This window comes from Cotesia glomerata, linkage group LG1 (assembly GCF_020080835.1).
Source record: "Cotesia glomerata isolate CgM1 linkage group LG1, MPM_Cglom_v2.3, whole genome shotgun sequence".
NCBI classification, from domain to species: domain Eukaryota; kingdom Metazoa; phylum Arthropoda; class Insecta; order Hymenoptera; family Braconidae; genus Cotesia; species Cotesia glomerata.
The window spans coordinates 1,891,520-1,915,274 of NC_058158.1; the positions used below are offsets into that span (position 1 = coordinate 1,891,520).

The following is a 23,755-nucleotide window of genomic DNA, read 5'->3' on the forward strand; positions in this document are numbered from 1 at the left end:
ATCAAAAGAAGAAATTAAATTTCCGCGTTCTTTGTATTTTATATCTGCTAATTTGAAACTAATATTTGGGAAGATTAAATTATTGACGATGGCCTAATCCGTCAAACATATTATTAACAAGACAATAATGAAAATCATCAGTTAGTGTATTATTAGTAGAGCAAAAGAGTAAATACGTTATTTAGTATTTATGATAGACATGAGGACAATAATGCATGACTATGCACGGACCAATTGGCGGTTAAACGATTAATAACCAAGTTCCCGATAATAATTGTTCAACCGTTGGTACATAGTAGTACGCCAACACAGAGTACTCTGTAATGACAATGACAGCGATATGACACAAACAATTTTGTATGTGATGAAACAATTTTCGCTATCTCCTATTAATTATAAATATATACCTGGACATAGTATAACCGGACATATATATCAAGTATACTTTCATTGAATTAATACATGGATGCGCTTATTGATCATGTTACAGAGTACCCGTTGATTCTATTACGAGGCTTGTTAATTAATTTAATTTAAACATCGCGTGAAATAATTTATTTAGCGACAATTGATTATTCTAAGCTATAATAATTTTGTGAGGGCGCGACAAGCATAGTAAATCCGCCACCGTAGTATTTTTTTTGATTAGCTGGCGAAGCTGATGATCGCGGCGAATCGCTTATGATAGTTCCGCAGCTGCTTTTCAATGACTTCGACGAGCTTTTCCGCTTCAATGCTAAGTACTTGGCCTTTAGTTCTCGCAGTTCTTTATTCAGCCTCTCTACTTCGTATTTATACTCGTTTGTTCGGCACTCCCACATGTTTAACTCTGCAGTTAGGCACTGTATAAAAAATCATTTTCATTTTATTACCTTTTGTTTATTCTTAGAGCGATAATTAATTTTTTTTTTATACTACCTAGCTTTTTTTTTAAATTAAATATTTTTAAATCAATACACGAGTTAGTACCTTCATCTGCTTGCCTCTTTCTCGCAGAGCCTCTCTAGCCTTAACGAGATTAGATATTGATTGCGGGGCTGGCTGCTTCGCAAGAATTTGTCTTAGCTCCATGTACAATTTTTCAATTTCCTTTATCTTATTGCTTTTTGATATCACGAGTTGATTCATTTTAAGTAAACGTTTCTGGAGGATTTGGATCTTTTTCAATAGCTCCATCGTTGTTGGATCCGATCCCTGGAAAATAAGTTAAATAATTAATAAATAAAGAGCTTTATATTATTTTACAATATTTATTTTTCTATTTATTTGTCAATATTTATCGAGCTTTTTATTACTGTAGAATTTTTTTTTTTTTTTTTTTTTTTTTAATGATTTAATAATAATAAATAATAAAAATTAAAAAGTAAATTTAGGGTAATTATTTACAAGTCGGGTCCACCCTATTTTTGGCCATATCTAAGTGAAAAATTAACATTTTTTAATTATTAAACAGTTGGAAAAAATTTTGGCTCATGTTTTTGGATAAAATTTCTATTTTATCTTTTTTTGATATATTTTTTGTTGAAAAGTAAATAAAAAAACGAACAATTTAAAAAAAAAATTCAATATCACAATTTTTATTTTTAATTTATAAATTTTTTTGAAAATTTGTTAAAATTGTGATAATCAATATCTTTTTAACTTCCCGCTAAGAAAATTGAAAATTTTCAAAAATCGGGAAGTTATTGGTTTTACCCCGTTTTTCGAAAATCGAGTTTTCATCAGATCTCGACGTTTTGAGGTCCTAGGAAGCTTTCCTGACTATTCCCGCGAGGGTGTCACTATGTCTGTATGTATGTATGTGTGTGTGTGTGTGTAAGTATGTAAACCTCTTATAACCTTTGAACGGTTGAACCGATTTCATCGCGGTTGGTGCCATTTGAAAGAGCTTCGCCAAACTTAGATTTCCTGTTAATTTGAACCGATTTGGACCGATAGATTTTGAGAAATTTGGAGAAATCTAAAAAAAAGTAGGAAAAAAAATTTTTTCTAAAGTGGTTTTTTTGGGATAACTTTTAAACGGCTCAACCGATTGATTCCAAAAACTAATCAGCTCTCAACCTTGAAAAACCACGTCGATCGCCGCCAATCCGGTCAAAATCGGTTGATTCGTTCGAGAGATATCGTGAACGAAAGAAAACCGAAAAAAGTGTTTTTTCAGAGTTACTCCGAAATTTCTAGTTTGACCAATTGAAACTTAGAAATTCTTTATAAGGCTTAAAAAACTGCGTAGAATGCCGCCAACTGCGTAAAAATCGGTTCATTCATTCAAAAGTTATTGCGGTATGAACATTCAAAAAATAGTGTTCTATGAAACTTCTATCAGACTTTTGAGCTCAAAGAGCTCAAAAGCATAGAAAAGGTATCTTTTTGAGCTCTGAGAGCTTAAAACAACACACAGATTGTACTTTTGAGCTCGAAGAGCTCAAAAAAGCGGCCAGGTATTAACGGAATTAGCGGGAAGTTGCAGGGATGGCCTTTAGGGTCAACCGTTTTCCTAATTTTTTTTATTGTATTTTTCAAAAAAAAAAAATATCAATAAAATCAAATAGAAATTCGTTCAAAAAAATGAAAATTAAAATGGTGACCTCACTTGTAAATATTTACTATATTGGTAATTATTTACAAGTGGGGTCAACCCTATTTTTGGCCATATCTAGGTGAAAAATTTTTGAGCCCTTGGCGCGTAACCGAGAGATCCGGGTTCGAGTCCCGGTCTGGGCTGTCTGAATTATTTTTTCGGTTACCGAAAAATTCCTACTGAGTAAAGTCCCTCCTCCCCCCTTTATCCTTTATTTCCCCAGTTCCCAAATTTGTCTTTAATGACAAATTTAGCTATAAATTATGGCTGTTGAACAATTTTTAATTTTTTTTGATTCTGCTTGTTTTTTTGGCGCATTTGTGATAAAAAATATCGTGAAAGAAAAAAATAAAGATTTCGATAGGTTTTTTGCCTTCAAAAGTTGGAAAAAATTTTGGCTCTCATGTTTTTGGATAAAATTTCTAATTTATTTTTTTTTATTTTTTTGATATATTTTTTTTTTTAAGTACATAAAAAAACAAAAAATTAAGAAAAAAAAATGGAATATTACAATTTTCTAAAAAAATAATAAATTTTTTTTAAAATTTTTTAAAATTGTAATATTCAACTTTTTTTTTGTATTTTTCAAAAAAAATATATCAAAATTTTCCAAAAAAATGAAAATGAAAATAATTGACCCCACTTTTAAATAAATACCAATTTTTCTATTTATTTTTCAATATTTATCGAGCTTTTTATTACTGTAGAGCTGTTATTTTTTTTTACATGATTGAATAAAAATTCAAAAGTAAATTAAATTAATTTAATTTTTAATGTAAATGATTGTAATTGTAAAAATAAAAATCTAAATTAATGAATTTACTGTAATCCAGGATAAGCGCACTAATAGAAGCAAACAGCTAATTAGAATGATAAAACCAATTATCAATTAAGGATTCAATAATTGCGGTTTGGCATTGAGTTTGACTAAAACCTTATTAAACAGTAATTATAATAATATAATTGACAAACGATAAAAGGAATAAATGAATAGTAAAGTAGTAAAATAATGTCAACGTTGACAGTGATGATAATAACAAGAGACGAAGACATTAAAAATAAATTAATAATAAAATAATGAAATGAGCAGACACGAAACGATTATTTTTACTTCAAGTTTTCTCCAGCGATGAATATTCAACGGGTTCTGTAGTTCTTCTTCAAGTGCCACGACTTTGAGCCGTTCTCGTGTCATATCGCGATTCAAGTGTAAAATTTCATGACGCAAATCACTCGTGTTGTTCAGACTCTTAACTAACAACACTTTTTCGCCTCGCAATTTATTTATTTCTAATTTTAGTAATCTGATATCCTCGAGCCTTTGTGAGTACTCGGCCTCGCCTTTGCTTAGTGTCTGGTGCAAAAGTTTTATTTTGCTGGATTGTAAATTTAATTCGTCATTCCGACGGACTAGCTGCGTGCCCAAAACATCTCGTTCGTTCATAATGTTGTCAATATCTTTTTTCAAACGACTGACATCCGCATCAGCAGTTTTAACGGCCTCCCGTAACTGTTTCTCATTTATTTTATTGTCCTCCAGTGTTTTACGTAAATCCGATATATTTTTTTGCGCCGATTGCAACTCAATTCTCGCAGCTTCTTTTTCTTTTTCAGCCTTCCTCAGACCTAAAATAAAATCAATAATCTATTTTATTAAGAGAATAAGCGAAATATTGTGGTCAGTGTATTTATATGATAAAATGGGTTTTTATGGTTGAATTTAGTATCGTTGGATAGGTCTTGAACTGGGGTTGTGTCTTTTCATGGTTTTATATCATTCTTCTCATCAATAGTCAATTTATTATGATAAGTATTTAGGCTGCATTCGAAAATGCTCTATCTCTAGATACATAATTAAAAAATGACCTTGTATCTCGTGAACTATTGACATTTTTAAAGATATAAGCTCATCCCGATGTTACACTCATCAAGAGCTTTCATTTGAGTACCCACATGCATTTTTTATATATTTTTTATATATACGTATATACAATATATATAGATATATAAATATATGAAAAAATGATGTGAGTACTTAAATAAAAGCTCTTGATGAGTGTAATATTAGGATGAACTTATATCTTAAAAAATGTCAATAATTAAGAACTAACTTTGCTATCTTGTCAACTAATGATTTTTTTGAAGGTATAAGCTCATCATGATGTTATACTCATCAAGACCTTTCATTTAAGTACCCACATCAATTTTTCATATTTTTATATATTTTACATATATGTATATATATATGAAAAATATATCAAAAATGCATGTGGCTACTCAAATGAAAGCTCTTAATGAGTGTAACATCAGGATGAGCTTATATCTTAAAAAATGTCAGTAATTAAGAACTGACTGCTATCTTGTCAACTTATGATATTTTTGAAGATATAAGCTCATCCTGATGTTAAACTCATTAAGACCTTTCATTTGAGTACCCACATCAATTTTTCATATATTCCATATTTTTATATATAGTATATATATGATTACATGAAAAATATATCAAAAATGCATGTGGGTACTCAAATGAAAGCTCTTGATGAGTGTAACATCAAGATAAGCTTATATCTTAAAAAATGTCAATAATTAAGAACTGACCTTGCTAACTTGTCAGCTAATGATATTTTTGAAGATATAAGATCATCTCGACATTACACTCATCGAGACCATTCGTTTGAGTACCCACATCAATTTTTCATATATTTATATGTATTATATTTAATATATATATATATATATATATATATATATATATATATATATATATATATATATGTCATATGTATATATGTCATATGTATATATGACATATAAAATGTCAAAGAACTGACTGCTATCTTGTCAACTAATGGCATTTTTAAAGATATAAGCTCACCCCGATGTTACACTCATCGAGACCTTTCATTTGAGTACCCACATCAATTTTTCATATATTTATATATTTTACATATATGTATATATGAAAAATATATCAAAAATGCATGCACAGAAAGAAAGATTTCTTGACTGGAGAACAAAATTCTTGCGGCTCAAGTAAATTTTCGGTCGTCCGAAGGAAGACCGAAGTTGTCTTGGCCGAAGTAAAAATTTTTCTTAAAATTCTATTCTTGGTGGAAGTAATTTTTTCTTAATTCAAATTATCAAAATACTTGATACAAGAAATTTTTATAATTGATCAAGATTTTTAGATACTTTAGGGAAGCAGCGCTACCTACTACAGCTGAGAAAAAAATTTTCTCATCTTGAGAAAATTTTTCTCTTGAATATTTGATACCTATTTTAGATTATTTTAGCGCGCAATTATATATATTGAATGAAAAAGAATGATTCAATATTATTTGATCTTCCCATTTGACATGTTAGTCAATAGAAATATTAATGAAAATTTACTATAAAGATATTTAATTTTTTGGAGCAAGAGAAAAATTTTCTCAAGACAAGAAAATTTACTTCTGTCAAGAACTAAATTTTTTGGAGCAAGAGAGAAATTTTCTCAAAACAAGAAAATTTTCTTGACTTAAATAAATTGTCTTGGATCAAGAAACGTATTTCTTGAAGCAAGGGAATTGATTTGTTGGAATAAGTGAAATTTCTTGTGTCAAAAACTAATTTTTCTTCGCCCAAGTAAATAATTATGAAGAAAAATATTTTCTTGGCTGAAGTGAACCTTTCTTTCTGTGTGTGGCTACTCAAATGAAAGCTCTTAATGGGTGTAACATCGGGATGAGCTTATATCTTTAAAAACGTCAATAGTTAAAAAAGTACATTGCAATTTAACAAAATTAATTATTTAATAAAGCAAAATTTTATTAATTTATAGTTCACAAGTCACATAGTGACTGCAAGGTCGCTAGCAAACTTTATCGAATCTAACGATATAACTTTTATTCTTAAACACATAAATTGAGATTTAGAATGATAAAAATGAATTTTTTTTATCCCTCTCAATTATATTAATATTCTATTCTCTAGTCGTCTCTATTTTCTCAGCAAAGTTATCACGAAATTCCTAGTATGACGAAAATTAATCACTCACAAAACTCTCCCTTGGCTATATTACTTTCCTTAATTGCGAGCTCCTCGTTCAACTGCTCTATTTGGTGAACCATGAGCTTCAATTTGTCTCTCAGCTCGTCGATTTCCTCTTTCTTAACAGTCAAATTTTTATTACACATATTTTTTTCGGCTCGAGTGCTCTCAAATAAATTTTGCTGATGTCGAAATTTTTTCTTAATTTCCCCTAGCTCCTTTGAATAATTCACCACCTCAGTCTCTTTTTCCTTCACCAGATTCGCCGATTCATCAAGCTGATTTTTAAAAACAAATAAACAGGCAATTAATTACTCGGAGAAAAAAGCGCGAGTATTTTACAACATAATATAATATAAAAAAAAAGTATTAAGAAAAATCTAAATCACCTGGTGCTGTACTTGAGCAACTTGTTGACAATACTTGTCCCTATCTTTTTCAAGAGCCTCAATTTTTTTATTCAAAGAACAATTAACATGTAGTGCCTCTTGGAGCTCGCCCTCGAGCTTTCGTTTACTCGATTCCAATACACTAATCTTAGCGTGAGTTTTTTCGAGTGTGTCTTTTAGATTTTCAAGATTTTTAATCACAACGTTCTTTTCCCGTACGGCCAAGTCAACAGACTTTTTTTCCTCAGTTATTTGACGCTGGCATGAACTCAAATGGATCTCAGAGTTTTTCAAAGCAACTTTTACGTGCTCGAGATCCTTTTCCATTTTAGCGCGTTCCTTATCGATCTTGGTGTATTTGCTAACGCTCCAATCATTCTCGGCTTTACTCTTGGACACTTCTTCCTGCAATCTATTTACACACACATTTATATTATTATCATTATCATTCGACTTTATAGATTGTCTTACAGGTGATAATTTTTCTTCCTTGAATCGGGTAAATAATTTCAGAGAATTTTATTCTGATTTAAGTAGGAAAATTCTTAAACTAAGAAATTTTTCTTGACTTAAGTAAATTTTAATTAATTAAAGGATTTTTCATCTTTATTTAAGACAATAAAACTTTTGATTCAAGAATTTTTCTCTTGATTCAAATTATTATTTTTTACGATATTATAGATACAGTATTGAGTTCTTTAAAACCAAATTGTTTGATTATTTAATGGAGCCTTTAATAGAGACTTAAATTAAGTTACTTATTACATATTAATATCTTCTGTGTTAATATAAATAACATTGTTATCATCATTGACTTGTATATCTATAGTTATTATTTAAATTCATCTCCCCGAGTTAAATAATGTTAAAATTAAATCATACTAGCAACCTTGCAGTCACTATGTGACTGCAGTGACTTGTGAACTATGAATAAATAAAATTTTACATTTTTAAATTATGAATTTTGTTAAATTGCACTGTACTTTGTTAACTATTGACATTTTTGAAGATATAAGCTCATCTTGATGTTACACTCATCAAGAGCTTTTATTTGAGTACCCACATGAATTTTTTATATATTTTTCATATATACATATTTATAATATATATAAATATATAAAATATATGAAAAATTGATGTAGGTATTCGAATAAAAGGTCTCGATGAGTGTAACATGGGGATGAGTTTATTTCTTAAAAAATATCTTTAGTTGAAAAGATGGCAAGGTCAGTTCTTAATTATTGACATTTTTGAAGATATAAGCTCATCTTGATGTTACACTCATCAAGAGCTTTTATTTGAGTACCCACATGCATTTTTTATATATTTTTCATATATACATATTTATAATATATATAAATATATAAAATATATGAAAAATTGATGTGGGTATTCAAATGAAAGGTTTCGATGAGTGTAATGCCGAGATGAGCTTACATCTTCAAAAATGTCAGTAGTTGACAAGATAGCAAGGTCAGTTCTTAATTATTGACATTTTTTAAAATATAAGCTCATTCTGATGTTACACTCATCAAGAGCTTTCATTTGAGTACCAACATGCATTTTTGATGTATTTTTCATATATAAATATTTATAATATATATAAATATATAAAATATATAAAAAATTGATGTGGGTATTCGAATAAAAGGTCTCGATGCGTGTAACATGGGGATGAGTTTATTTCTTAAAAAATATCTTTAGTTGACAAGATGGCAAGGTCAGTTCTTAATTATTGACATTTTTGAAGATATAAGCTCATCTTGATGTTACACTCATCAAGAGCTTTTATTTGAGTACCCACATGCATTTTTTATATATTTTTCATATATACATATTTATAATATATATAAATATATAAAATATATGAAAAATTGATGTGGGTATTCAAATGAAAGGTTTCGATGAGTGTAATGCCGAGATGAGCTTACATCTTCAAAAATGTCAGTAGTTGACAAGATAGCAAGGTCAGTTCTTAATTATTGACATTTTTTAAAATATAAGCTCATTCTGATGTTACACTCATCAAGAGCTTTCATTTGAGTACCAACATGCATTTTTGATGTATTTTTCATATATAAATATTTATAATATATATAAATATATAAAATATATAAAAAATTGATGTGGGTATTCGAATAAAAGGTCTCGATGCGTGTAACATGGGGATGAGTTTATTTCTTAAAAAATATCTTTAGTTGACAAGATGGCAAGGTCAGTTCTTAATTATTGACATTTTTGAAGATATAAGCTCATCTTGATGTTACACTCATCAAGAGCTTTTATTTGAGTACCCACATGCATTTTTTATATATTTTTCATATATACATATTTATAATATATATAAATATATAAAATATATGAAAAATTGATGTGGGTAGTCAAATGAAAGGTTTCGATGAGTGTAATGCCGAGATGAGCTTACATCTTCAAAAATGTCAGTAGTTGAGAAGATAGCAAGGTCAGTTCTTAATTATTGACATTTTTGAAATATAAGCTTATCCTGATGTTACACTCATCAAGAGCTTTTATTTGAGTACCCACATGCATTTTTTATATATTTTTCATATATACATATTTATAATATATATAAATATATAAAATATATGAAAAATTGATGTGGGTACTCAAATAAAAAGTCTTGATGAGTGTAACATCGGGATGAGCTTATATCTTTAAAAATGTCATTAGTTTACGAGATGCAAGGTTAATTCTTAATTATGTATCTAGAGATTGAACATTTTCGAATGCAGCGTAAGTACTTATTATAAATTGACTATTAGTGAGAATGATATAAAACCATGAACAGGCACAACTCCAGGTCAAGACTTTTCCAATGATACCAAATTTAACCATAAAAACCCATTTTATCATATAAATAGGTCACAAAACTTTGCTTAATCTCTTAATAATATAGATTATAATTAATCATAGATATCTTTATTGTTATCTTTATATTATCGTATCTACTATTGCCATAATTATCCGGCAACTGCTTTGGCATTATTATTTAAATAAATAATAATAATAATAATTTTTTCAGTGCGTAAAATATAGAATTAATCGGAAATTGCACTTTACCGTCGAACAAAATAAACCACCTAAAACAAAAGCTAATTTACAATAATAGTTTAGCGACCATACCTTTTAATTTCCTGAACTGAAAGTTTGTATTCATTTGTCTTCTCAACCAATACTCTTTCAATTTCTTTGACCCGCTTATTCGAATTATTCAATTCCGTTTGCAGGTTTATTCTCCCAGTCATCAATTTGCTCACTTCCTTGCGCAATTTTTCGTTAGCCGCTCGTTGCTCCCTCAGGAGATTTTCAATGCGACTGGCATTGCTGGCCGAGTTTTTCACCAGAGTGTTTGCAGCCTGAAAGTATCTATCTTCATATACTCGAACTAGCCAATAGTATAAAAATAAAAAAAAAAAAAAAAAAATAAATTCATGTAAATCAATCAATTATCTGCACTTTAAAAATAACTCGAATTTCCCCCCAAAAAAAAAATGACATTAAATACAAAAAATAATCTTTTAAAAAATTCAAATAGAATCTCATGAAATTCAAAATATGACCTCGAAAATAAAATCCCTTTTAACTTACATCATTCTGACGAAGATCGTTAAAACAATATTCGTAAAGTCAGAGGCAATATTTGTTACATTTTAATAAGCACTCTGGAAGCTACTACCGAGCTTCAATTAGCTTTAAGACATTTCATTAAAATTAAAAGAATTATTTTCTGAGAAAGTGCTAAATCAATGGTTAAAATTCAAAATAATCTGAATAGTACTACCTGCAATAGGTTGGCTTTTATCTTGAGCTCTTCCTCGAGTTCTATTATTTCTCTCTCAAGTCTTTCGCGCACCAACCGTTCTTTCGATATTTCATTCATCTGAACTTCCATGTTTTCCTGCATCTTGCTTATTTGATTGTCTACCTCACTCATCTTTTTCTCGAGTTCTTCAGTGTACATAGACTTGCTTTTTATACTTTGTTTCAAAGTTTCTATTTCGTTTGTCAGTCGTTCTTTTTCAATAGCCGAGTTTTCATTTTGTTTTGCAACTTCACCGCTGTAATAATAATAATAGTAAAAATAATAATTTCATTTACTTTTCATTTGCTTATTCTTATTACTTTGCAAATCTAAACAAAATAAAAAAGGTATCTTATCTTCTTAATAAACAATTAATTGAATATTTTTATTAAAAAAAATTAAATAAATTTTTAAACTATTGAATGATGAAACCTATTGTAAATTTACAGAATAAATTGATAAGTAAAATGAAAATTGATATATTAGTACCTTTAAAAATCAACCAATATTATATTTTAAATGCGCTAATTTATTATTTTACTGATTGTAAATTAATGCACTCAGAGGTTTATAAATACACGAAATAAACAGATAATTTTACCAAAAATTAATAAAACTTTAAGTACCAAAAATGCACAGTAAAAAATTTTTCGTCAAATTTAACACAAAAATTTGTGTTGATGACTTTTTAACTTCCCGCTAAGAAAATTGAAAATTTTCAAAAATCGGGAAGTTATTGGTTTTACCCCGTTTTTCGAAAATCGAGTTTTCATCAGATCTCGACGTTTTGAGGTCCTAGAAAGCTTTCCTGACTATTCCCGCGAGGGTGTCACTATGTCTGTATGTATGTGTGTGTGTGTGGGTGCGTGTAAGTATGTAAACCTCTTATAACTTTTGAACGATTGAACCGATTTCATCGCGGTTGGTGCCATTCGAAAGGGCTTTGCCAAACTTAGATTTCCTGTTAATTTGAATCGATTTGGACCGATAGATTTTGAGAAATTTGGAGAAATCTAAAAAAAAGTAGGAAAAAAAATTTTTTCTGAAGTGGTTTTTTTGGGATAACTTTTAAACGGCTCAACCGATCGATTCCAAAAACTAATCAGCTCTTAAGATCAAAAAACCACGTCGATCGCCGCCAGTCTGTTCAAAATCGATTGATTCGTTCGTGAGTTATCGTTGACGAAAGAAAACCGAAAAAAGTGTTTTTTCGGAATGACTCCGAAATTATTCGTTCTATCAATTTAAACTTGAAGATTCTTCATGAAGCTTAAAAAACTGCGTCGAATGCCGCCAACCGTGTAAAAATCGGTTCATTCATTCAAAAGTTATTGCGATTTGAAAATTCAAAAAATAGTGTTCTATGAAACTTCTATCAGACTTTTGAGCTCAAAGAGCTCAAAAGCATAGAAAAGGTATCTTTTTGAGCTCGGAGAGCTTAAAACAACACACAGATTGTACTTTTGAGCTCGAAGAGCTCAAAAAAGCGGCCAGGTATTAACGGAATCAGCGGGAAGTTGCAGGGATGGCCTTTAGGGTCAACCGTTTTCCTAATTTTTTTTACACAATCTGTGTTGAATCAACAAGAATCTGAAGTGGTTTTTTTGGGATAACTTTTAAACGGCTCAACCGATCGATTCCAAAAACTAATCAGCTCTCAACCTTGAAAAACCACGTCGATCGCCGCCAATCCGGTCAAAATCGGTTGATTCGTTCGAGAGATATCGTGAACGAAAGAAAACCGAAAAAAGTGTTTTTTCAGAGTTACTCCGAAATTTCTAGTTTGACCAATTGAAACTTAGAAATTCTTTATGAGGCTTAAAAAACTGCGTAGAATGCCGCCAACCGTGTAAAAATCGGTTCATTCATTCAAAAGTTATTGCGGTATAAACATTCAAAAAATAGTGTTCTATGAAACTTCTATCAGACTTTTGAGCTCAAAGAGCTCAAAAGCATAGAAAAGGTATCTTTTTGAGCTCGGAGAGCTTAAAACAACACACAGATTGTACTTTTGAGCTCGAAGAGCTCAAAAAAGCGGCCAGGTATTAACGGAATCAGCGGGAAGTTGCAGGGATGGCCTTTAGGGTCAACCGTTTTCCTAATTTTTTTTACACAATCTGTGTTGAATCAGCACTCTATTGTGCACTGATAGAAGGATTTATTTGTATTAAATAATATTTGTTAATAGCTAATAAATCATTTATTAGAGACCATTTTTTAATATTAAATAAATATTTCTTAGTATTTAAAATGATTTGTTTGTATTTAATAAATCTGATATTAATTTATTAAATATTAATAAATCTTTTTAAATACTAAGAAATATTTGTTAAGGACTAACAAATGGCTTCAAATAAATAATTTGTTAAATATTAACAAATCTTTTTAACTATAAACAAATCCTTCTATCAGTGTGTTGAATCAGCATACTAAAATGTTAAATTCTACACAGTAAAAAATTTTTCGTCATTGTGTAAAGTGTAAAAATGTTTGTGTAGAATTTAACATTTTAATGTGTACACAGTAAAAAATTTTGCGTCAATGTGTCAAAAAATTTTGTGTTAAAAATTTTTATGTTAAATGTTTAACACTTTTCTGTGTTAATCATTCTGTTCTGTGCTGTGTGCGTTTTTTGTGGCCATAAAATATTTCAATCTATTTTCCAATAATCTAAAAGCTCTTGATTTTAAAAAGAGGTTATTAAGCAAGAATTTCGGGAAGTGGATTAGATCTATTGAACTACAAATTAAGATGATATATATACATTGCATTAGCTAATGTTTGCTTAACTTGATGTATGTACACGGAAAAAAGTAGACCGTAAAATTCACTTGGGTTCCAGTTAGTAGGGATTAAAAATAAATTTATCGAGACTTTTAGAGCCTAATTCATCCTGATTCGCCGTAATTCATGCAAATTCACGGAAATGCGAAGATGTGAAATTGAAAATTTCATTTTTCTAAAAAAATAATACTCATCTACTTTTTTAACTAAAAACCTTGTAGGGAATGCAAAAACGATTCGATTGGTATATAATAATCATTAGAAATAAATTTATTGAGACTTTTAGAGCCTAATTCATCCGGATTCGCCGTAATTCATGCAAATTCACGGAAATGCGAAGATGTGAAATTGAAAATTTCAAGTTTCTAAAAAAATCATAAACTCATCTACTTTTTAAACTGAAAACCTTGTAAGGAATGCTAAAACGATTCGATTGGTATTTTTTACATATCATGCGATCATTTTTCAAGTACACTGATAGAAGGATTTGTTTATAGTTAAAAATATTCGTTAATATTTAACAAAACATTTATTAGAGACCACTTTTTAGTCCTTAACAAATATTTCTTAGTTTTTAAAAAGATTTATTAATACTTAATAAATGAATATCAGATTTATTAAATGCAAAAAAATCATTTTAAATACTAAGAAATATTTGTTTAATATTAAAAAATGGTCTCTAATAAATGATTTGTTAACTATTAAAAAATATTTTTCAATACAAATAAATTCTTCTATCAGTGTACGAAATGATAAATATCAGTCCAAACTCTTAATTATCATACTTTAACATTTTCGACATTTACAGAGCGAATCCTGTTTAAAATAATATTTTTGACATATCAACGGTGAAAGTTGGATTTTAAAGCAACACACAGAGGGCGCAAAGAATACAATTTCTGACACTATAGTTTAGTTAATTTACCTCGTACTAGTATCGAAAAGTAACTTCTCTCTCTCTATCTGTCTCTACATTTCTGCACGGCTGCTAAAATACGCTATAGTCGAATCTTGTAAACGACTTCAACATATACGTAGATTTAATCCGTCGCTATTTAATCTCGTGTGACAGGCTTTGTGTTTAAATTATAAAGTTATTAATAAAAATGAGTGAACTATTAACAAAAACATCAACTCCACCTAATTTAACTACTATGGCAATTACTTTAAAGAAAATAAACAATGATAAGACATTTTTCACGGTTCTTTCAAATCCAACTTTCACAATTGATATGACAAAAAATTATGTTCAATCCTTTATGCTCAAAGGTAGGGATTCTGACAAACTTGAAGTGAAGGCACGCGTTTGAGACTATGATACATTCTCATCAAGACCTCGTACTATATCCGGACTCGCTACGCTCGTCCGGATAAATAACTCGGTCTTGATAGGAATGCGCCATAGCCTTAAACTCGTGACGTCACTTCAAGCCGTCAAAATCCCTGCCTTTGCGCATACACGGAGAAAATTTTATAGTACACGGAAAGAAAATTGTACGAAAAATTACAATGAAAACATCGTAATTTTTAGTATAGGACATTGCAGTGCCGGACCAGAACTCAAACATCTGTAATTTTCCACGGCTTAAAAATTTTTTTACTAAAAGATACAACAAAGTAGATAAATACCATAATACCCAACTCTGCACTCCTTTCGTTAACACAAAAATGCCTAGAGCATAAAGAATCAGCATGAAGAGAGGGCCAACTCCGGGACAACCTTCAACCACACCCAATACTTATAATATTTTTTAAGTTAATTTTCTATTAATGTAACTAGATGTAAGATTGGAATGAAAATAAACTTCTTTAAAAAAAAAAAAAAAAAGAACTCAAACATCGTAATTTATACGATGCAACATCGTAAATTTCTATCACTCAAATTAAATAGTGTATTACACACCTAGGGAAGTAAAGTAAGAATGTCTCCAGATCACATGTAATTGTTGGCCGAGGCGAAGCCGAGGTCAACAAACATGTGATCTGAGGCTTTCTTATTTACTTCCCGAGGAGTGTATACTATTTTTGTCCGACGAAGGCGGAAAGCGGCAACTTAGTTTAGCGCAGCGGGACGAAAGTTGCCACTTTCCGCCCGGAGGGCAAAAGAAGTTTAGGTCACCGAAAAATAATTCTGTATCATCCAGGAATCGAACCCGGTGCCCTCTCCGCCTCAAGTCCAAGGTTTATCCCCCACGCTATCGGAGGGGATATCTAAAATTTTTGTTCAGTCACATAATAAGACCCTCGATACAGTAGTTGGTCATCTTTCGGTGGTGGCGTCGCAAACTACTAGACTCTGTCTCTCTTTTATTAAAACATATAGTATGCGTCCTTATTCACTTGCTTTTACGGAAAAAAATTTACTAAATAACATCGTAATTTTCAATAATTCAATTTTTATTCTGTAGACGGCAGATCGTAAAAATCGAGATACTGAAAGTCTAGTCCTGGATTACGATGTTACTATAGTAATTTTTCATAGGATTTGTTTTCCGTGTAGAGTTTATTATCTAGTTATGTTAAAAACTATCAACTGAATTCAATGGTAGTAAATATTATTTAAATAATTAAGTAAACCATCTGAATTGTAGTATTTACCATCTTGATGGTAACTACTACACAGTAAAAAATTTTGCGTCACTGCGTCAAAAAATTTTGTGTTAAATATTTAACACTTTTATGTGTAAATTTAACATTAATTGTGTTAAATTAACACAGAAAAATGTTAAATTAACACAAAAAAGTGTAAAATATTTAACATAAAAATTTTTAACACAAAATTTTTTGACGCAATGACGCAAAATTTTTTACTGTGTACTATTATGATGGTAACCAGTAATAATAACTGTTATTATTTTAATTAGCTACTACTATTATCAAAATCGCCATTCCTAATATAACTTGATGGTTGTAGTTACCGTTATGATAGTTATGATAAAATAGTACTAGACATAATGTGCTTCAATCAGCCCTTGACAGTCAACGTACTAGCAACCATTTTAGTATCTAAGAAAACAAATTATGAATTAATAACCACCTAACGTTTTTACTTGTGCATTTACTATATTTTTAATATTACTTATTATTAATCTTATTTAATATTAATCTAATCTATTTCATAAAGCTAAGTTGGTATTATTTATTTAATATGCTGGATGGATCACAATTTGGATTGACTATTTAAATTATTAATATAATGCCCTTGGCCGCTGTCTCTCCTTATTGTAATAATAATGTATAAATTTATGTATTTGTATTTCATTTGTATACTTATGTGACCCTGTTAATGGCCATTGGCTGTTGGGTCTTTCAAAAAGAAATAAATAAATCAGTAATAATAATAACTACTATCTAAACTAGTAAAAAATATTAAAAAAATTAAAAATCTGTGTTACCGTGGATGCATTTATTTTTGAAAAAAAAATTTGAAATTTCCAAAAAAATCAAAATTTTCAATAAAATTCAAATTAAAAAAAAAAAAAAATCAAATTTTCAAAAAAAAAAATTTTGAAGGGAATTTAAAATATTTTAATATTTCAAAGAAAAAAATGTACATTAGCTAAAATATGGATCTAAATAAAGGATTTAATTAAGTAAATTTATATTATTTTTTCTTTCAGAATTTTTACAATCGAAGATGATTACAGTTACCATCTTCGATTGTTACAGTTATAATTTATAATAATTGCAATTATTATTTTTGATAGTAATCGTTACCATTATTAATAGTAACTATTACAATTGTCAATGATACCACCTATTATTTTGTTACTAATTAATTTTATTACCATTTTAGATAGTAGGAGTTACTATTTTTGTATAGTAGGTAGTATAATTAATTTATCTCCGTGTACGTATCGAAAATAACTATTTCTTCCATGCAAATAATAAATTGTAGCATTTAAATAATTAATATTATTGATTATTAAAATCACGATTATACTGTTTGGAATGGTAATTTTTTCCAGTTGATCATTATACTTATTATAAATCAACTATTATTTATTAGTTAACTTTTTTTGCACTATTTTTCTGCACGGAAAAAAGTAAACTGTAATATTACACCCGGATTCCGGTTAATTTTTATAGTTTCAAACAGTAAAGCGGACATCGGGGTGGCAAAAATATAAATATTACAGAACTTAATGTAGAAAGTATAAAAGCCACAATTTATAATTTAATATCCAAAATAAGTGATTAGCAGCTGTCACTATAGTAAATAATGACTCATCTTAAAAAATTACAGTTTCAAACAGTAAAAATTGCCATTTCAATATATAGTCGATATTATGAGAAGGGGAAAATTTGGCGCGTAACCAAACGATCCGGGTTCGAGTCCCGGTCTGGGCTGTCTGAATTATTTTTTCGGTTACCGAAAAAATTCCTACTGAGTAAGGTCCCTCCTCTTCCCTTTATCCTTTATTTCCCCAGTTCCCAAATTTGTCTTTAATGACAAATTTAGCTATAAATTATGGCTCTTGACCGTAAGATGGACGGTGGTGTTTATTACTCGGTAGGTCTTATTAGGTGACTGAATGGTAGTTACGGACAATGTCTCGGATAGCTTAACTGGGAGAGCTTTTGGCGCGTAACCAAACGATCCGGGTTCGAGTCCCGGTCTGGGCTGTCTGAATTATTTTTTCGGTTACCGAAAAAATTCCTACTGAGTAAGGTCCCTCCTCTTCCCTTTATCCTTTATTTCCCCAGTTCCCAAATTTGTCTTTAATGACAAATTTAGCTATAAATTATGAAAGAGAAGGGGGTCTCACTCTGGGAGAATTTAACATTTGAAACAGTAAAAATTATACTTTTAAAATATAAATTTTACCAGCTCAAGCAAGTCAATAATTACAGTTTAATTTTTGGCGTTGTGTTTAAAATTTACCATTTTACTGTGTAAATATTGACGTTGCTTGTATTAGAAATTTACTAACTGTAAGACTCGAGGTTTATATTTTGTATACCACTCATATTTATTTATACATCTACAAGTAATAACCCGACAATGACTACGGAATGAGACAGCTAATGAAAGCCAATATAATTAAGGGATGACAATGACTGGGTGACGTTGTACTAGGACCCATCGCGTGAGGTCCTCATGAAGGGTGGCGTCGGAATGCCCCTAAAAATCTCTCTCGTGGTTCTCTCAACCCTCGTTGAGTGGGGGCGAGTCTTGTCACGGGCTGGGGGTAAGACCTTACGTCACAGATCTCGGGCCTCACGATACTCGACAGCCTTCAGCCTCGGCAATAAGAATAGCGTTGCTTACATAACTTTATTTTATACTTTTTATATATCATAAGATCATTTTTTAGGTACGAAATGATAGATATTAAATATTAAATATTATTAGACAGTGTCGCGGATTAAAGCTTAAGGGAAGAGCAGTTGGCGCGATACCAAAAGATCCAGGTTCGATTCCTGGTCTGGGCCGTCCGAATTATTTTTTCAGTCAAATTTACCTTTAATGACAAATTTATATACGAATTTTAAAATCGTTTATGCCTGTAGGGAATACAGGCGAACGATATTATAAATCGCCTTTCCCCTATCCGTACTTTCCCAACTCCCTTAAAAATTTTTGCTTTTAATATGGCTCTTTACCGTAAGATGAACGGTGGCGTTGTTTGCTCGGTGGGTCTTATATACGTGACTGAATAAAGTAGTCAGTACTTGTCTCGGATAGCTTAACTGGTAGAGCCCTTGGCGCGTAACCGAGAGATCTGGGTTCGATTCCCAGTCTGGGCTGTCTGATTATTTTTTCAATTACGGAAAAATTCCCACTGAGTAGCCCCCCCCCCTTTCCCCTATCCGTACTTTCCCAACTCCCTTAAAAATTTTTGCTTTAATATTAGTTAAAAAAATTCGTGCAATAGACTGGACAGCCAATAAAAAAATTCAGATTGATAAATATTAAAGTCTGAATTCTTAATTATTATACTTTAACATTTTAGACATTTACATAGCGAAAATTACTGTTTGAAATAGTATTTTCTTCCATGTAAAGAGTAAATTGTAACGTTTAAATGGTAAATATTATAAAGTGAATAGTAAAATCACGATTTTACTATTTGAAATGGTAATTTTTAGCAGTTGATCATTACTTATTATAAATCGACTGTTATTTTTTACAGTTTACTTTTTTCCGTGTGGTGTTTATACACAGGTGTCACCTCTATAAAAAGTTTACCAGAAGGAAAATAAGTAAATAAAATAAAAATGACTAACTCATCGTCAATATCAAACTTTTTATTCTTCTGTTCAATTTCCCGATTTAATTTATTGATTGCAATCCGTAAATTTTCGATAGTCTCTTGAGCGTTTTGTTCTCGGGTATGTGCCGTATCAGCGAGCTTTGAAACTTGAACTATTTTCTCATTTAATTTAGCTATCGTCGATTCGTTCTCTTCTACTGTTTTCTCAAGTTCATCGATTTTGTTTGTTTTATTCACAAAATCCTCCTATTCAACAGAACAGATCAATTATTTTATCCTTTTAAATTTATCCTTCAGTATAAAAGCTTTCATTCATCTCTCAACATCCAGCCACTCGAGCTTTGGTCATTAAAATATCATTTTAACACTCGATTTTAAATAAATACTTATATTATGGTAATTTACCTGAAGTTGTCGAAAATTATCCAGTAATTCCTCTTCATCCCGACGGCATTTGTAGAGAGTTTCAAAAAGCCGTGTGTACTCTGGTTCATAGGCTGCTAGCGTTTCATTGTTCTTCATTTCGTTCACCAGCTGAATGTATACGTGGAACAGAACGAAAAGAGGAAATTATTCAAGGGAATAGTATTGATCGAACACCTATTAAATTGGATATAGACTTGAGAAAAAGGTAAGCTATTAAAAATAAAAATAAAAATATTAAAAAAAAAAATAGAGAAAAAAAAATGACTAAACGGAGCTTTTTAAGTCGAGAAGTGGAGCAAACATTTTTCTTGCCCCTCACGTATTATACATTACTTAAGATTTTACAAACTCCTATCCCAGCGATATCTATATTAATGAACGGTCATTTATCATCGGCGAGATTATAATATTTAATACATTAATTCCTTTTCGTGTCGTTTGTGTTTATCATTTATTCTGGGTGAAATATTTGTCATGGTTATTCTTACTCGAGCGTAGTCGCGTTCTAAAGTACAATAAATGCTTCCTGCAGAACTTCCTGCAGCCGATGGTTCACCACTTTCGCTTCCGTCTTCCTGTAAATAAATATTTATGGTAATATATTTACCTTTATTTTATTTATTTGAATATATAATTTTGGTAATCAGTAGAAAATTTTAGTTGTAGTCTATATTCATTTGAATATTTTTTAGCTTACTAATCATAGATTTTTTTTTGAGATATTTTTATTTAGACATTTTTTTAAAATGTCAGAGTTAAAAATAAATGTTTTGTTTTTAATGAAAAAAATATTAATATTAATTTAGCGGATTAAAAAAAAAACTAGCAACCTTGCAGTCACTATGTGACTGCGACGACTTGTGAACTATAGGTAAATAAAAATTTGCTTTATTAAATAATGAATTCTGTTAAATTGAACTGTAATTTATTAAATATTGATGTTTTTAAAGATATAAGCTCATTCCGATGTTACACTCATCAAGAGCTTTCATTTGAGTACCCACATGCATTTTCATATATTTTTCATATATACATACATATAATAGATATAAATATATAAATATATGAAAAATTGATGTGGGTACTCAAATGAAAGGTCTCAATTAGTATAATATAGGGATGAGCTTATATCTTTAAAACTGTCAATAGTTGATAAGATAGCAAAGTCAGTTCTTAATTATTGACATTTTTGAAGATATAAGCTCATTTTGATATTATACTCATCAAGAGCTTTTATTTAAGTACCCACATGTATTTTTGATATATTTTTCATACATACATATATATATAATATATATAAATATATGAAAAATTGATGTGGGTACTCAAATGAAAGGTCTCGATGAGTTTAACATCGGAATGAGCTTATATCTTTAAAAATGTCAATAGTTCAAAAGATACAAGGTTATTTTTTAATTTTGTAATATATATTTTTAAGATATAAGCTCATCCTGATGTTACACTCATCAAGAGCTTTCGTTTGAGTACCCACTTGCATTTTTGATATATTTTTTATATATACATATATATAATATATATAAATATATGAAAAATTGATGTGGGTACTTAAATGAAAGGTCTTGATGAGTGTAATATTGAAATGAGCATATATCGTCAAAAATATCATTAATTGACAAGATAGCAACGTTAGTTCTTAATTACTGAAATTTTTAAAGATATAAGCTCATCCTGATGTTACACTCATCAAGAGTTTTTATTTGAGTACCCACTTGCATTTTTGATATATTTTTCATATATACATATATATAAATATATAAATATATGAAAAATTGATGTGGGTACTCAAATGAAAGGTCTCGATGAGTTTAACATCGGAATGAGCTTATATCTTTAAAAATATCAATAGTTCAAAAAATACAAGGTTATTTTTTAATTATGTAATATATATTTTTAAGATATAAGCTCATCTTGATGTTACACTCATCAAGTGCTTTCGTTTGAGTACCCACTTGCATTTTTGATATACCTTTCATATATACATATATATAATATATATAAATATATGAAAAATTGATGTGGGTACTTAAATGAAAGGTCTTGATGAGTGTAATATTGAAATAAGCATATATCGTCAAAAATATCATTAATTGACAAGATAGCAACGTTAGTTCTTAATTACTGAAATTTTTAAAGATATAAGCTCATCCTGATGTTACACTCATCAAGAGTTTTCATTTGAGTACTCACTTGCATTTTTGATATACTTTTCATATATACATATATATAAATATATAAATATATATATATATATATATATATATATATATAATATATAAATATATGAAAAATTGATGTGGGTACTCAAATGAAAGGTCTCGATGAGTGTACCATCAGAATGAGCTTATATCTTTAAAAATGTCAATATTTCACAAAATACAAGGTCATTTCTTAATTATATATCTAGAGACAGAGTATTTTTAAATGCAGCCTAAATACTTACAATAAATTTATTATTTTTTTATGACATTAAAGTTAACAATTACTTGTTAATTTTATTTGTTACAAATTGCATATTTAATTTTTATAAAATTTCTGCGTTAATTTTTATTCTAATGTTTTCACCATAATTTGTTATAAGATAACAGATTATAAAATATCTCCTAAATTAATTATAAAATCAAATTTTATTGCAGATAATTGAAGGATATTAACTGTCAGTCCAGCAGAAACAGAAGGCATCAGGCAAGCTGGCTAGTTTAGTTATAAACTAAAGTTATAAAGGCCCGTAACTTGCTTTATAGCAAAACTATTCACTCGGAATTTAATCTTTCATCCAAATCCATCAGAGGAGGCTAATGGACCAATGAAAAAGACTTGGGAATACCCAAAACATAAAAGGTTATTAACTTTAGGAAGCCGAACATTACCGTCATGGCATTATTCAATTATCCAAAGCCCGAGGATCTACTAAAAAATTATTCGGTAAAATAATTTATACTACAGCGAATTAATTATAAAAATTCATATCAAGGGTAACATTTATTATTTTTTTATTAAAACAATGAATAATTAAAAGTAAACTTACTCTCTCCATTTCAGCGTTCATTTCCATCTCCATTGTTGCAGCGATGAATGATCGATTCCGCTCGGTAAGTTTTTCACAATATACTTCAATATAAATTGTATCGTTAATAAAAATGCTAATTAATGAAAATAATAACACTAAAATACCGATTAAAAAAAGGCCAATTAATTATTCAGATGATAATTCACCGAGTTTATTATTTTTGTAAACTGGTAGCTAGTTAAACTTTGTTTCATGTATCCATGGTAATGGAAATAATATTATTATATGTTATATACATGTATATAGTTTGGACTTCGGGTAATTCATTCTGAACCCTGGATCATAGTAATAACAATTGGCATTTAATTACTCTATAAAAACTAACGGCGCTTAAAATTTATGTTAAATAAATGAAAATTAATTTAGGAGATATTTAATAGGTTTAAGAATTTTTTTAACAAATAAATTATGGCAAAA

The 23,755-nt window shown here is 29.5% G+C and overlaps 1 protein-coding gene and 1 long non-coding RNA gene across 2 annotated transcripts in view; one reads left to right on the plus strand and one right to left on the minus strand.

Moving 5' to 3' along the window:
- The window catches only part of LOC123258442, a 32,446-nt gene extending 9,042 nt beyond the window's left edge, over window positions 1-23,404 (plus strand). Inside the window, exons 2-3 of the long non-coding RNA XR_006508072.1 lie at window positions 22,905-23,193; window positions 23,311-23,404. This is a non-coding gene — a long non-coding RNA (uncharacterized LOC123258442). The remainder of the gene's footprint in view (window positions 1-22,904; window positions 23,194-23,310) is intronic.
- LOC123258422 (cilia- and flagella-associated protein 58-like) lies at window positions 1-23,404 on the minus strand. The gene is made up of 11 exons (XM_044718424.1): window positions 23,297-23,404; window positions 20,739-20,825; window positions 20,230-20,358; window positions 19,838-20,070; window positions 10,802-11,078; window positions 10,144-10,376; window positions 7,000-7,411; window positions 6,618-6,888; window positions 3,693-4,207; window positions 970-1,194; window positions 1-842 (listed from the first exon to the last, which is right to left on the minus strand). The coding sequence occupies exons 1-11, from the start codon at window positions 23,327-23,329 to the stop codon at window positions 573-575; spliced, it is 2,685 nt and encodes an 894-aa protein (XP_044574359.1). The 5' UTR covers window positions 23,330-23,404; the 3' UTR covers window positions 1-572.
- Window positions 23,405-23,755: the final 351 nt, after the last annotated feature.

Coding starts and splice junctions, on each gene's coding strand:
- LOC123258422 (XM_044718424.1), bottom strand. CDS start 23,329: ATGGAGATGGAAATGAACGCTGAAATGGAGAGA. Junction 11,079..19,837: donor AAGTTTGATATTGACGATGA/GTTAGTCATTTT, acceptor TTATTATTACAG/CGGTGAAGTTGCAAAACAAA. Junction 1,195..3,692: donor ATCGCTGGAGAAAACTTGAA/GTAAAAATAATC, acceptor CTTATTTTCCAG/GGATCGGATCCAACAACGAT.